Source organism: Choloepus didactylus, chromosome 6, assembly GCF_015220235.1.
Source record: "Choloepus didactylus isolate mChoDid1 chromosome 6, mChoDid1.pri, whole genome shotgun sequence".
Classification (NCBI taxonomy): domain Eukaryota; kingdom Metazoa; phylum Chordata; class Mammalia; order Pilosa; family Megalonychidae; genus Choloepus; species Choloepus didactylus.
In genome coordinates this window covers 109,997,101-110,012,341 of record NC_051312.1, presented here as the reverse complement: position 1 = coordinate 110,012,341, position 15,241 = coordinate 109,997,101, and the positions used below count along the sequence as shown (strand labels likewise).

Below are 15,241 nucleotides of genomic sequence, written 5' to 3'. Positions count from 1 at the left end.
TTCATCTCTATTAGTGCTTTCCATTTATCCTATAAACATGCTCTCCAATCCTAAAAGTGTTCCCTCAAACAACCTATTCCTTTAATTTATCTCTATCTCATTTATGTTAGCCACCTCCTTTGACCCCTTCTCTGAGTCCCTTATGGGTTTCCTTTCTAATAGTCTTTTCAAAGTGCAGTTCTTTCAATTACTTTTGTTTAGATATATTTTGACTGTATCCCTTATTATAAGGACAGGACTCATGTTTGCCTTACTCTTGATTATATCTCCAGGACCTAGCATAGCATATAGGACAGAGTGAGAATTCAGTAATTATTTAAGAATTAATTAATATGTGGAGGGCAACTCAGAATTTGACATTTCCCCTCTGAAACACATTCTCTTCCTTCCTCTACTACCCCTAGCTTCTGCTCCCTTTTCTCTTCTCCACTTCCATTCCCTCTCTCACCATCTAACTTAGCTTTTTGTTTTTTCTCAACATTTTTCTTGGAAAACACATTTACTGGCTGCAGCTCCAAATAAGACATCCAGAAAGTGATTCCAAAATTCATCTTTCCATCCCAGCCTGTCTCCTGTGCTCTGGTCCATCGTCTGATGGACATCTGGGTGTGCTGATGTCCTGCCAGCATCTCAAAGCCATCGCTGGCCCCTCCTCCTTGCGAGTCCTCTCTCTTCCTCCAGCTTTTCCTGTTTGGTTCATTTGTGGCAAAAGCATTCCTCAAAGTAGTTTCTAATTCTATGGGAGAGTAAATCCATGGGAGAAGTCCTGGTGGGAGAGGATAGATGTGAACAGAACAGAGGGAAGGAGGGAAAAACAAAGCTGTCCCAGATGGGGGAAGACAAAAACATGTGACTGGTGTTGTTGGCAAGACCGCTCACTCGGGATGTGAGAAGGGACTGGACACTCAAGCTCTCTCAAGGGCTAGGGCTGGGGAAATGAATCCAGTGTGAAAGAGGCCAGCCTAGAGAGCCAGAATCATCTCCAAATTTGGGAATCTGCACAGCAAAAGCAACGTGGCTTTGGAAAACACCAGAGGAAGCAGTCGTTCCTGTGCGGTGGGGCAGGGGAAGGAGTTGGTGGGGACCTGGTGCGGAAGGGGTAGGAGGGGTGCTCAGCCTTCCTTTTTCAGGCAGCAGAGATGGTCTGGGAACAAGATTTCGGGCATGAATGTCATGTCTCAGCAATTTCTGCCCTCAAGTTACTCAGGAAGGGATCTTAAAGCAAGGCGGCGGCATACAAAAGAGGGCCATTTGCTTTTGTTTTCCACCTGCTTCCCAGAGCTTCCCACCATTTTCTGAAGAAGGACTTGAGTAGGGTTTGATATTCCCATAAAGGGAAAAGTGATTAGGCCCCTTCTAGTTGAAGGAGGGCCCCCACCATCTCCCCTCCCACCAAAGACCTGGTACAGCCTAGGCTAGGGGACAAACCTCTTACAGGTGTCACCATCGGAGTCAAGTCATCTAGCTTGAAACCTCTGTTCCTTTTTGGTAGTTCTCTCTCCTCTAGCATGTTGGCTTACACCTACCTATTTGTGGCACTTCATACAAAAATATAGTCCCAATTTCTATTGGTTTTATCTTCCTAATAGTTCCTGGCTCTGCCCCTTTCTGGTCCAAGATCTCTCAAATAGCCTACTCCATGCATCCTAGGAAGATACAATTAGGTTACTATCACTTGTTCAGTAAGTGCTTGTAAGAAAGGGATAAGTTTAGCTTTCACATAGAGACAGCGTGATAAAGAGAAGAAAGAGAGAATCTGCCTGCTCCTTATATGGAAAAGTAACCATGGTTACTGGAATGTAAAGAGATATGAGGTAAAATCAGAGGCGGGAACTCACAGCAAAAAAAAAAAAAAAAATTTTTAAACTAAATGAACTCTCTGGGATAGGCTGATCAGTTCAAAATCTCAATAATGAGCTAGTTGGCTCTCTAGGATTGGCTGTACAAATTAAAATCTCAAAAGATGAATTAGTTAGTGTTTTCAGATAGGCTGTAACCTCTGTAGTACCCAGTCAATGGGGAAACAGGGGAGGGCCTTGCGAATTAGGAGTAGGAGATTTAAAGATCGCCATTCTCTTCCTCCCGCACGCCAGCCCACCACGTGTTAGCTGTGCGCCCTATCTTGCAAGATTGTAAATAAATTCTTTTCTCCTCCAGAATCCAGTGAGCATTTATTCCCTTACAGGTACCGCTTTATTTCCGACAGTGCTCAATAAATAGTGACAGTTATTAGGGCTCCCAGAATTAGTCTTGTCTGGTCCCCTTTAACCCAATTTTAACCCTATTTGGGTTTTTATATTTATACCTAAATTTCCCTCAGTAAATTCATCTTACACCTTGCCCTCAGCGTCCTGAGGCTTGTCTTCAGTTTGGATCTCTTTCAAGCTACTCTGCACACAACAATCAGATCTTCTAAAAAAAAAAAAAAAAAAAAAAAAAAAAATCTGTAGCTGCCGGTTCCAGAGGGTGAGATGAGCACACCTATTTGTCTCCCTTATGTCCTGGGATCCCACTAACATGTTGGTTTAATTTCCTTTTGTGTCCCTTTGTAAGAGAGGGTTAAGTTTAGCTTTCACATAAGGGCAACATGGAAGAGGGAAAATGGAGACTTGGTGGCAGAACTGGCTTAAACTGGCCCTGTGGTAAAGGGAAGGAGAGAGAGAGAGCCGTGACGTAAGCCTAGAATCAGCGCCAGCTCCTTATATGGGAAAAATAACCAGGGTTACTGGAATATAAAGGGTTGTGGGGTATAATCAAAGGCTGGAACTCTCGGTGGGAAATTTAAACTAGTTAACTCTCTGTGATAGGCTGTACAATTCAAAATCCCAAAGGCGGGCTAGTTAGCTCTCTCCGATAGGCTGTACCCTCCAGAGCATCCAGCCAATGGAGAAACAGAGGAGGGACTTGCGTGTTAGACCTAGGATATAAATTTTTGCTCTGTTCTATTGTTCAGCGCGCCTGCCACTTTTCTTTGGTGGTGTGCCCGCTCTTGCAAGATCGTGAATTAATTCTTTTCTTCTCCACAATTGGGTGAGCATTTATTCCTTTTAGGTATAGTGCTTGTTTCTCACATCTTTACCAAGAGAGTGTGAAGGAATCCATCGGTGAACAAGAGATCTCAACAGATGCTTAGAAGATGTCAGCACGTTAAAGGGAGCAGGGATTGCCAGAGGCTACTGTGGTGGAAGGTGGAGGAAGGAGCTAATCTGCCGGGAGGGAGCTCTTAGAGGCTCTGGCTCAGAGTTGGCAGGTGTGGGGGGCAGACAGTCTGTACGTGCCCCTCATCCGCATGTCATCTGCCCAAATCCAGAGCCCGTGAACCCAACTTTAACCCTTAAAGAGGGTCTTCTCTAAAACAAAAAATAAAAGTAAATTCTGGACAGCACTAAAGCTATTTTTTTTTTCACCTGCTGACTTCCTGCGTATGGGTGCTGGCACCCCAGAGAAAAGCATCCTTATTCTAGCATTTGGGGGGCCTGCTCCCCAATGTAATTCCTGCCAACTCAGTGTGAAGCAAAGTCTTCCAGTCAACAAGACCTTCTCACATACCCAGAACTCCCCATCAGCCTTGCAATTCCGGGGAAAGCAGACCAGCATAAACAACCCCAGAGAAAACCCAGGCTAGTTAGATAAGAAAATTAACCTGGCCCCTCCTTCTTAAATATGGACAGACAGCCAAGTTCACCAGACAGGGAAAACCAGCAGCACACTAGAGATAAGATAAACAGAGCAGACTGACCTTGGAGGAAACAGGTCATCCAGAGACTACAAACTAGGCTTTAAAAAAACATTCTAATTAGTATCTTCGGTGAGATTCCAGGAGATATGACATCCCTAAAACCAAAAACGGCATGCTATGAAAAACAACAAAGGAATAAAAAATGACTCCTGGAAAATAATTGCCAAAATTAAAAAAAGATTGGAAAATTAAATTGAGAAACCCTAACAGAACATAGAGCAAAAAGTCTGAATACGTGGCAGAAAAGATAAGCCACCTTTTGTAACTTTGTTTTCAACTAAATCTAGAAGTGGTTAGAAGATGGTTACTCTGGGCAGAGGCTCTGGAGCAGAGAGGGGTGGCTGGGGCTCTGTTGCTTTGAATATAAATCCTTGGAACAATGTGCAAATCTGACAATTTCTCTCCCTTCCTCAAAACCCATTGGTCCTTCCAACCACGAATGGAGGTGGAGCTCAGAATCTTTTACCTGACATGGACTGCTCTTTGGACCAGCCCCTCACCCTCCACCCCCCACACCTGGTCCAGCTGGCTCAGCTACTTGTGAGGTTGTTCGGTGTGGAGCTCCCAAGCTGAGGCTTTAGCGTCAGGCTTTTCTGGTTTCACACCTGCTTACATTTCCTAATTTGAAAAATGGGGACAAGTATACAGTATTTACTTCTTGAAGCTGTTGTGAGGCTCAAATGAGCTAACTTAATACAATGTGATGCACTTAGCTGGGTGCCTCGGGACACAATAAGTGGTCGATAAGTGAGTCATTAGGGCTCCCAGAATTGGTCTTTTGTCCACTTTAACCCAGTTTTAACCCTATTTGGGTTATTTTTATATGCCTATCTAAAAATACTAAAGAAGTCATTAAATTCCCAGCTTTGCTTATAACCAGCCACATATCCTCAGCCACTTCATTTTATCCCCAACTTTTAAGAGACTACCTCTGTATTTTTGAGGCTGCAACTGATTAATTTCAGAGCATTTAAAAGTCCTGATTCTAGTACTTCATGCCTTGGGTATTTGGCTGCATTTTGTCTAGCATCTCCTCCTTGTTCTCACAGTTTTTCACCCGAGCTCAAGCCTCACTCCCTCTGCTGGGCCTCCTCAAAACCCACCGCAGTCCCTATACTTGCGGACGGCTAGTGAAGCGCCTGTCCCCAGCCTGCTGTCTGGCTCCTACTCCCCACCTGGAAGGACTCTCTTCTCTGGTCTTATTACCCTGGTGCCCAACCTGTAACGGTGTTTGCTTAGTGAAGGAGCAGGCTCAAGGTAAGTGTGGGAGGAAGGGAGGCTGTGTTTAACTGACGAACAGGGCTTACTGGCATCCGGAGAGGAAAAGTAATTGTCAGAAAACCCAGCCAACTCAAGGGCAGTGAGGTTAGAACACTCTGTCAAAGCAGAAAGGGCCCCACCTTGTGCTAGGAAGCTGTGGGGCGTCAGGCACCAGGGGCTTCTGAGTGGGGAGGTTGGCTGTCAGTGCCCTTGCAGAAGGGCAAGGATGGCCACCTTGACACCACGGCCGTAGCTCAGCTGTAGCTCTGTCTCACCCTTGAGGACATGGCCCTGCCCGAGAGGCACAGACTATATCTGAGCAAACAATGGCATGGGCCTTCCTTCCTTCTTCCCTAAGTTAAACCATCTGGTCCCAATACCCCATTGCCCTCAGCAGAGAAGGAAACTAGAGTCTTAAATGAAGATCAAAGAACTTGCCAAAGGTCATAAAGAAAGTGGTACAGCTAGATTAGAAGTCATGTTTCCAAAACTCCAGCCCAGTAGAAAGCAATCTAGGCAACTGCTCCCATCTCTGTATCCCAAGCAGAGCCACTGGTCTGGGTGGTCCCATCCCTCGTGCTGGCCTTGGGTCTTTGTATAGCGTATCACTTATTTGAGAAAAAGGAGATGCTGAAAGTACTGCCTTCAGAGAGGTGTTATAAGGATAGAAGGAAAGGGCCTTGGACCATAAGAAGTTAACACCTAGTGGGTGAGCAACAACCTAAGCAGCTCTCTTTTTGTGCAGCTTGGTTTCCCGCATGTAGCTAGGACAGAGCGGATCGCACAGAAGCGGAAATGTCAACTGCCATTTTATTGGAGGCATCATCATAGGACAGGAGACCAGGGCTGTCACCATCAGCTCTGCCATGGGAGGGATGGACAGGCACTGGGGAAGAAGGGCCTGGGGTCTCAAGTCTACAGCCCCACCCTTCTCAGAGGCAGGAGGGGGCTTATCACCTTGGCTCCCCTAGTCCCCAGCTGCCTCCCAGGTGTGGTAAGGCAGAGCAGAGCAGTAGAGGGGCCTGGGACTGAACGTGCAAGGTTCAGTCTGCAGCCTCAGTGTCCCACCCCAGTCCCCCAGCCGGGGCTGTTCCTTTTAAGGAAGGGTTTGAGGTAGGAGGTGGCCGAGGCCTGACCTGGCCCACAGCTAGCAGGAGATGGAAGGATTCTTAGGAATGAAACGACAGGAACAGAGAGAAGAACATGAGGGTGTAGGAGAGTTCCCAGGATGGGGCAGGGTTTGCAAAGAGGTGGGCCACGGCCACGTTGGGGTTGCCCCGAGCAGGATCAAACCACTTCTGGACACACTGCCCACTGCCCCGGTGCTCAGTGCTCGCCTTGTAGGAGTTGTTCCAGATCTTCTCACACAGATCAGCCGGGGTGGGGAAGTAATGGGGGAAAGGGCGGCAGGGGGCTCCTGCAGGACAGCGGCTCTTCCCTGCAGGAGATGGAGGCACCGACAATTCAACTCCTCCTCCCCCCACTCCCACATCCCCACCTTTTGCCCTTGGGAGGAAAGGGGGTGCCTCCAAGAGGTCTGCTTCTTCCCTTGGCCCTGTCGAGCACTGCTCACCCCGACTCCAGTCCCAGCCGTCCTGCCAGTTGGATTTGCAAGTGTAAGACGTGCGGCAGTCTGCCCACCACCGCTCGCAGTCCTCCCAGCACAGTGGCACGTCCAAAATTCGCTCTCCTGTGCCACTCGGGTCCACCTGGGTGCAGGCATTGAAAAGGACAAGAACATTAATAGCAGGTACCATCTGTGTATCGCCTCTTATCACAGTCTATAAATTATTATTTTGCAAATGAAAATGATGAGGCTAAGAGTTTAAATTGCTTGTCCCAGCTTATACAGCTAGTAAGTACAGAAGAAGGGATTCAAACTCAGGACCGTCTAATGCCACCAAGCCTCCCTTGGGTGACAGTCTCTCATCCCACTGCTCTCATCTGACCAGTCTCCCCCATTCCCTTTCTCCAGGGCTGGAGGTGGCTTCCTCTCCATCCTTCCCCCAATGGGGGTCTCTGACTCTGCTCTTTCCTGGAGGGGGATAGCACCTCAGGCTTCCACTAACATTCTGGAAATCGCAGCATAAGATGGGATAGAAGCTCAGGCTCTAAGTAACAGGGCATTGCACCAATCCGCCTCCGGTCTCCCCACCTGGATCCAGGGCCCCAGGTTTGGGGAACACTCGTAGAAGCAGGCGGCCTGGATGAAGTGCTTCTGACAGCTTGGGGTCAAGAGCCCACAGTGAGTCAAGCTGAAGTTGTAGAGCAGGGACGTGTCCAGGTGGGCTTCCCAGCTTGTGTTGGCCATGCAGCAGGCATTTTCCTTCCAGGGGATGCACTAAAGGTGGAAGAAAAAGGAAAGAACATGGGGAAAAAGGGGCAGGGGGTTAGTGAGGGGTTAGGACAGAAGTGGGGCAGAATACAAATGTCTCTCGGGAGAGAGACTAGGCCGGTGGGATCCCTATAGGTCAGCAATCCCCAGTATAAGAGAAGTCCTGATAATTTGTCAATATTCACAGCCACACGGCAGAAACCACCCAGCACCCTGACCCCCCTGCCTAAGGCTGCTGAAGCCCTCTAGAAACATGACTTCCAGGGTTTTAGCTCCAGAGAGCCAGTGGACGCTTTGGGAGAAAAGCAAGTAGAGAAGGAGCCCCAGCAAGACGTAGAGGAATCTGGGATTGCATTGGGTGGGAGGGTGCGAGAATCTGAGAGGGACTCAGGCTAAATCCCTGCTAGTTCTCTTGTTTGTAGAAGGATCCTCTTCCCAAATCACTGCCAAAAGCCTTTAGGAGCTTAGGGGAGGGGTCACTTAAGTAATATGTTTCCTCAGCCGTGCTGGTGGGGAGGCTGGAGAGGGAGGGCTTTGTTTTCATCTCTGCTGAACCAACAATGGGCTTATGGGATCACTGTTTGACCCGCTTCCCCAGTGGCTGGAGCAGCTCAGAGATGGGCTTAAATCACTGGGCTTTATGGTCTCAAAAGGTCACAGTCTCCCTCCAGTTGCCTAAGGAGTCAAAATCCCAAATCCCAGCCTAGGGAGCCAAAGTTGGTCCAGAGACCATTTTGGCAAAAAAGCTACCCCCTCCCACCCCTAGGTGGGTCTGGCCTCTGTACCTCCTCATAGAGTTCGTCTTCAGGGCCGGGCTTTCCCTTGTGGTGTCGGGCCTTCATGCAGACGTTGAGCAGTTTGTCCCCTGCCCAGGCAGGCGAGACTGCCCACAGCCCTAGCAGGAGCGGCCACCACCAAGCCATGACCTCCTGTGGAGAGAAGACCCTTCTGCTTGCAGGATGAAGGAGACGCCCCACTCCAGCCCCTTCACCAAACCAGGCACCGAAGATGGAGTATGGGGCAGGGGTTCGCTGGCTGCTCCTAGGATCTTCTATCTCAGGCAGCATCACAGAGTGTTAGGCAGGCTGGAATAAACCTTAGAGGACAGACACCCCCTTTCCCAACCATTGTGTAGCCGCAGAAACGGAAGCTCAGGAAGGGGCAGAGACCAACCTTGGGGTGATGTCAGGGGTAGAATGGCCCCTCACCCTCCCTGGGGTAAATTTCCCTGATCCTTCTCCACACAGGGGCAGCCTTTTAACTCAGTGACACATGGGCTTGGACTCTGGCCCACAGCTGGCCCCAAATGCTGGCTGAGGAACTGAACAAATGCTCATGGGTCCAAAGGGTACGGTGGGACTGGACAGTGCGACAAACCTACCCCTCACCCCATTGAGTGCCAGCCCTAATCCAGCCCCTCGAAGGGTCCAAGCAAGACTCCCAGCTCCTCAGTCCCAGGTCCTGAGCCAGATACCTTTCTCCTCGAGCAACGGTTCTACTTGTACCAGCCTCAACCCATCTCAGGCTCATCCTCAACACAAGGCTGGGGCAGCTGAATGCCCAGCAAAGCCTTGCTGGCATGTCCGAGCCAGGGAGCACAGCCAGGCATGAGTTGGATGTGAGGGGCCTTCCACTTGCAAATCGCAATGCCCATCACAGAAATGGGGGAGATGTCTTTCCCTTCGTGCTTGTCGAGCATTACGTTTGCAACCCTGTTCTGGGTAGCACTGGCAATGGAGGGAATAGAGACTTAAAAAAGAACACAAAAAAACAAAACAGAAATGGGGAATCCTGTCTCAAGCACCCAGCCCCTGAGGACACTGTCTTTGAAAACACAGCCTCAGAAATACGGCCCCTCAGCCTCCACCCACTCTGGAGCCCACAGCTCTCCCAGTGGCCCGGCCTTGACAGAGCCTGCTGTGGACCCATCAAGGGAACTGAAAACCACCGGCCAAGCCTGAGTTTAGAACCTCAAACATCCTGGGGTTGAAGACCCCACTCCCTAACTTCGAGCTCACTCTCAAATCTAAATCTAAATCTGAATCTAAACATGTTCTCTCCACAGCATGTTTCAAGAGTAGAAACGGCCATTGGGTATTTTTAAAGAATCAGGTAAGTTGGGAGAGAACAGGAAAGATGTCGCCCCTTCTAGGGTCCTCTCCATACTCACTTTCAAGGCAGCGAGCCCTCCAGACGCTCCCTCCCTGCGTGCCCTCTGGGTCGGGTCTTTGAGGCTGATGGGAATTCTACGCCCACCCATTGATTGCCCAGCCCAGTTTCTATGAGGCCCACATGTAGGGGCAGAACCCCAGCTGGCTCCAGTTAGGCTGTTTTGCCCAGGGGCCTCCTGGAGTGGAGTTCTGAGCAAAATGGCTTTCTCAGAGAAGTAGAAGCTCTGTAGTACTGGTTAAGGTGCTGGATGTTTCCATCAGATGCAAAGCCCAGCTCGCAGCTGGCTACTCACTAGCTGAGTGACCTCGGGAGAATTACTTAAACTAAGCATCAGCTTCCCCACCTGTAAAGGGGAGGTTATTACAATGGGGTTGCTGGAAGAAGAAATTAAAAGGAGAGTTGACAGGAAGGACTTGGCGTTGCACCAGTCACAGCGTAAATACTCGGTAGGTCTTAAGAGTTTTAATTCTTATTGTTTTATTCTATACTTGTTTCTCTGTCTGCCCTGTCCTGGAGTTTTACTCGCCCCCGTCATCAGCTCAGTTACCTGGGGTAGGCCTCTCCCCGGCACACCACACAGGGGCCCAAGTTCCTGCCACGGCACACCCGGGAGCACACAGGATGCAGGACGTGAAGTTTGTGGCCGTGGGGACAAAATAATGTGTGACCAAAGCCAAAAGAAACAAAACCAAAAAAGTCCCTCCACAGCCCACAAGACGCCCTTCCTCCAGCGTGACGCCTCAAGGGCAGGGGTGGGGATCCGTTATTCTGCAACAGAGCCGACAAGTGTTCTCAGAATAGTGACGGAGATGTCCTTCTCAACTCAGGAGAGGCTATGGAACTTGGATAGGACCCTTAGGAGGCGCAAAGACGATGGAAACACGGGAGAAGGAGCCCATTGCGTTTCCTGCTTCTTATAACAAGTTCCTTCTCTAAAGTAGTAGCAGCCAAAAATCACTTAAGCTTTCCTTAGACCTAGGAAATGAAAACAAAACACCAAAAGCCCTTTTTAGCAGAAGAGAATGAAACGAACACACTCTGCCTTTTTCAGCTGCACAGTTGATGTGCAAAGCTCATAATAATCATCATGCTGCAAAACAACATTTCCCTCCCCCTGGAAATCACAGCTTCTGTCTGCTGAGTGCTGGCCAGTCCCCCTCCCCACAACCCCACAACCTCCCGGGGGGCTCAGCTAGGGAGCGCCAGAGCATAGCTATCCCATGCTCTTGAGGACGGGGTGTGGGTGGGAGTTGGGGGGGACCTCCAGGACTGAAAGGACAGATGCTGTTTGGGTCCCAGATGAAGTCTGTTTTTGTAAAAAGGTTAAATGCCACAATCAGATTCTGTGTATTGGGGGAGGGGGCAGGTGTGGGTTTTATTCAAGAACAGTCCTGGTTATTGTTACGGGTTGAGTTGTATCTCCCAAAAGGCATGTTCAAGTCCTAATCCCCAACCTGTGAATGTGACCCTCTTTGGAAATAGGGTCTTTGAAGATATAATCAGTTAAGATGAGGCCAAACTGGTATCATCCCATATGACTGGTGTCCTTCAGAGAAGGGGAGAGTTGGACAGAGGGAGATGCCGCGGGTTGCTGGCAAGCCCCCACCAGAGGCCGGGAGAAAGGCACGGAACAGACTCTTCCCTGCCGACTTCTAGATTTCAGACTTCTGGCCTCCAAAACCATGAGGCAATAAATTTCTGTTGTTTTAGGCCAGCCAGTTTGTGGTACTTTAAGGCAGCCTGTTTCAGTCTGATAAAGCTGCCGGAATGCAATATACCAGAAATGGATTGGCTTTTACAATGGGGATTTATTAGCTTTTGAGTTACAACTCCAAGGCTGTGAAAATGTCCAAATTAAGGCATCAACAAGAGGATATCTTCTATGAGGAAATACTGCCGGCATCTGGGACAGTCTGTCATATGGGAAGGCACGTGGCCGGCGTCTGCGGGTCCTTCTCTCCTGGCTTTCATTTCTTTCAGCTTCTGGCTTCAGTGGCTCCCTCTCTCAGCAACTCAGGGGGGCTTTGTCTGTCTTTTATCCTCCCATAAAGGACTCCAGTAAAGGAGTAAGACCCACCTTGAATGGGGTGAATCGCATCTCAATTGAAATAGCCTAACCAAAAGGTCCCACCCACAGTAGGTTTGCACCCACAGGAATGGATTGAAGGAGCATGGCCTTTTCTGGGGTACATAACAGCTCCAAATCGGCACACAGCCCTAGGAAACGAGACAGTTACCAGCCTCCCGTGTCCCTGCCTGAGTAGAGCCTGGGGTCCCTCCACTCTTTGGGGTCGGGCACCACGTGACAGTGGAGTTCTGTAACAAGGTCTCTTCCCACAGGTGTGCACTCTGCTGGGTAGACGCAGGCTCTCACGCCCTGTTCAACTCCCTGCAAATACTGGGGAAGCCCTAAGTCGTGAAGAGGTAAGAGATTTAGTTTTTTGTGTTAAGTTTAAGATGACTGTGGATGTGGCAGAAATGAATCACAGAAGTGATGACGGAAATGGAAAGCAGGCCCTCTGGTCAAAGGGCGTAGAGAAAAAGGACAGGAAGGGACTTGCTAACAGTTGCTGGGACGAGGCTGTAGGAAATGAGCTACAATTACAGCCAGCACAGGTGCCATGGAGGGAGGGCGTGGGCAGGAATTATCGAGGCTGCTTTTCAGAGAACCATCAGGCTGACATCTCCGCAGAGAGGCAGTGTGTGGCCCTTGAGGAAAACTCATTTTTGCTTTATTGTGACCAAGGCTTTCAGAGAAATCTGTTTTCTGACTGTTGTGGATGATACCATCTGAAGCAGCTGATCCCAACCAATTTTATTCTTAAGAAAGCAAAACCAAAAACAACACTTAAATTGCCGTTGTTTACTGCAGTTCCCTCCTCCCTACCCCCATTCTTACCTTACCCACTAGCCAGGCTGAGAGACTCGTGCTCCCTGAACGTGCCACGGTGCTGCATCTTTGCACCTGTACCCTTTGCCAGGAATGACCTTTCCCTGTCTCTTCACCAGGCTACTCATCCTTCAGGGCTCATGTACCACCATCTCTAGAAAGCCTGCCTTTGCCTCTCCCTGGGTTAGGGTCCCTTCTGTGGGCTCCCAAGCCTTCCTATAGTTCTCTTTAGCATTGCATTTATTACAGGTATTGTCATCTTCTGTATGTTTGCTTGCTTCCCCCCCTTTAAGACTCTCGGGAACCTCCTTTAGAGTTCCTTGAAGGTGAGGACTTGATCTGGTTTATCCTTCTGTTGCCAGCCCCTAGCATAGTTTATGGTGCATAGAAGAGCCTCTAAATGTTTGAATGAATGAATGAATGAATGAGGGGGACGTGCTAGGTTTGACAGTCTGCAGGGGCCTGAACCTGCAGTAGAACCCAGTGCTACATGGACAGCATTGTTTCTTCATAGTCCAATTTTCAGTACCATCCCCTGAATGTCCCATTCCAACAGCCTCGTATGTTAAAATGGAGTGTTTGAAAAGGCACAAACCCATTAGTAGTTCCTCTCAGAGGATCCTGAAGCACTCCTACATATGTTCATTTAGGCTGGACAGTTCCACACGGTTATAATATGTAAGGCCCAGGGGCCCAGTCTAGCCATGGCTACCCAGAGCATGACTCTTGGCGCCACTGTGTCTTCCCTCCATCTCCCCCAGTCCCACCCAAGGGATGTGAGCCTTAGAATGTAACCATAATCCTGACCCTCCCAGTGAGAGGGAAAGACGGGGACCCAGACTTGAGCTAAACTGAACTATCTTGAACACTTTCAACTGTCTGTGCTCCAGGCCTTTGCACAGGCTGTAACCTTTTACATGGGATGCCTCCATCCCCCATCCCCAGCACACACACAACCTTACTTAGCTGACTCCTCATTTTTCAGGTCTCAATTTAGTTATCACACACATTCGAGGAGGCCCAAAGCTGGGCTGTGTGACCCTCCTGGTGCTCTCATAGCCCTTGGGTTCCATCTATCATGACCCTCACCACACTGTCTCGGAAATGCATGATGACCGATGTGGCCCCAGTAAGCTGTGAGTTCCTTGGCAGCTAGTGATGGTGACTGCCAGTTTCACAGCTGTAACCATGCATGGCAAGCACTCAGGAGGGATTTGTTAAATGCAAATGTGATTTTTAAATTATTTACTTTTTATTTATTTATTTATTTATTATTTTTGCTAAGAAAGAGTCTCTCTGTGAGCCATTTTTACTAAGAAGCGAACTAGGGATAATTACAGAAAACATCAGAGTTGCTGTGTATGGTCACAGTTATAAGTGTTTTATACATGTGATGTGCAAGCTTGTAGAGTTGTGCCTTTTTTCAAAGAAATTTTTTTCTATCTTTCATTCACTTCTCATCTATTACTAGATGACCCAGCCTGCCCTGAAGTTCTTGTCTTGCTCATCTTCCTGACTCCTCACATCTCTATAAATCACAAGGCTTGTAAATATGGTTGGTGAATTGTTTTTCTCTTAGGCCCTTTCCCAATTCCAAGTGTGAACGAGGGAATTGGAGCCGTTTATATTTCATAGACAAGACAAAATACAAACACAGTTTCTAGATTTGTTTTAGTCTTTATGTCTTTCTGTTACATTGAAATTGTCTGAGAAAACTCACAGAAGTGATGGGAAGTCCGCAATGTATGTTATATTATACAGGAAGAAAAGGGTGGGTTGTAAATAGTTTTAAGGTGCCAAATATTTGATTGCTTATGCCCTTGTGTCTACAAATGAAAAATAGGGGAAAGTCAATTTATGGTTGTAAATTGCCTTCTGGTAATACAATTGTTAAGTCATTGACATTTCTAGAAAAGTGAAATTTTGTGATTCTTCAGTAACACTATTAGACACCAATATGGTATAACATTATGGGAAGCTCTTGAATGCTCTATGTTTATCTGACTTTAATCTCTGGAAAATGTAAATGATCAGGCATATCAGGGTTACACTTTACAAAACAAACTAGATTCTAACTTGCTAGGTGTCTCCTCAGACTTGAGTTGGTTCTGTTTTTCAATCAAAGCCTGTGTAATGTCTGGTTGCCATGGATACTGGGACTTAAGGGGAATCATTGAGTCATTTTGCTGTATTGTCCTTAAAGACAAAGCACTGCATCCCAGCCACAGAGAAGTGGAAAGTCTCTGTTTCTGCCAAATTCCCCGGCGCGATGGTTTCTTTGGGCCTGGAAGAGGTTTCTTAGGGCCATTTCTTCTGAAGGAGTGAAGAGACCCAGGATATGACAGTGGTTGTTCTAAGAACTGTGCCTTCCCCATTCCAGGAGAAAGGGAAAGATGATTGATATTTCTTAAGCTTTCACTCTGTTCCAGGCCTTGTACCTTTTCTTGACAGACCTCATCTCACTGTCTGTGCTGGTGAAGGGCAGAGACTGTGTCTAGCTCAGCACAGTACACCTAGCATCTAGCATGGTTTATAGGAATTGGTATGAATGATTGCCAAATAAATTGTTAAAATAAAATGACCACCTATATTGGGCAGGGCTGGGGGTGACCCATTTGTGAGAAATGACAGGGACCTTCCAGAAGATAAAATGGTTGATCACGGGGACGTGATCTTCCAAGAAAACAGAACATTCCTGTTAAGTTGCAGTGAGCAACACTTAGATGCTTAATAATAAAATAGTTTCAGTCCATTAGAGATAGCCTATCAAAAGTGGATAACTATATCCTACTGATCGATGTACATCTGTTCCCCATTGTGTGGGACCCTCCTATGCAATAAGAAA

At 48.0% G+C, this 15,241-nt stretch overlaps 1 protein-coding gene across 1 annotated transcript; it reads right to left on the bottom strand.

Annotated features, from left to right (window-relative positions):
- Positions 1-5,933: 5,933 nt before the first annotated feature.
- IZUMO1R (IZUMO1 receptor, JUNO) lies at positions 5,934-8,257 on the bottom strand. The gene is made up of 4 exons (XM_037840018.1): positions 8,120-8,257; positions 7,155-7,340; positions 6,573-6,708; positions 5,934-6,437 (listed from the first exon to the last, which is right to left on the bottom strand). The coding sequence occupies exons 1-4, from the start codon at positions 8,255-8,257 to the stop codon at positions 6,169-6,171; spliced, it is 729 nt and encodes a 242-aa protein (XP_037695946.1). The 3' UTR covers positions 5,934-6,168.
- Positions 8,258-15,241: the final 6,984 nt, after the last annotated feature.

Excerpts from the sequence above, each read along its gene's own strand:
- IZUMO1R (XM_037840018.1), bottom strand. The coding sequence starts at position 8,257 with ATGGCTTGGTGGTGGCCGCTCCTGCTAGGGCTGTGGGCAGTCTCGCCT. Across the intron at positions 7,341-8,119 it reads AAGACGAACTCTATGAGGAG|TGCATCCCCTGGAAGGAAAA; the intron begins GTACAGAGGCCA and ends TTCCACCTTTAG. Across the intron at positions 6,438-6,572 it reads CGGCTGGGACTGGAGTCGGG|GGAAGAGCCGCTGTCCTGCA; the intron begins GTGAGCAGTGCT and ends CATCTCCTGCAG.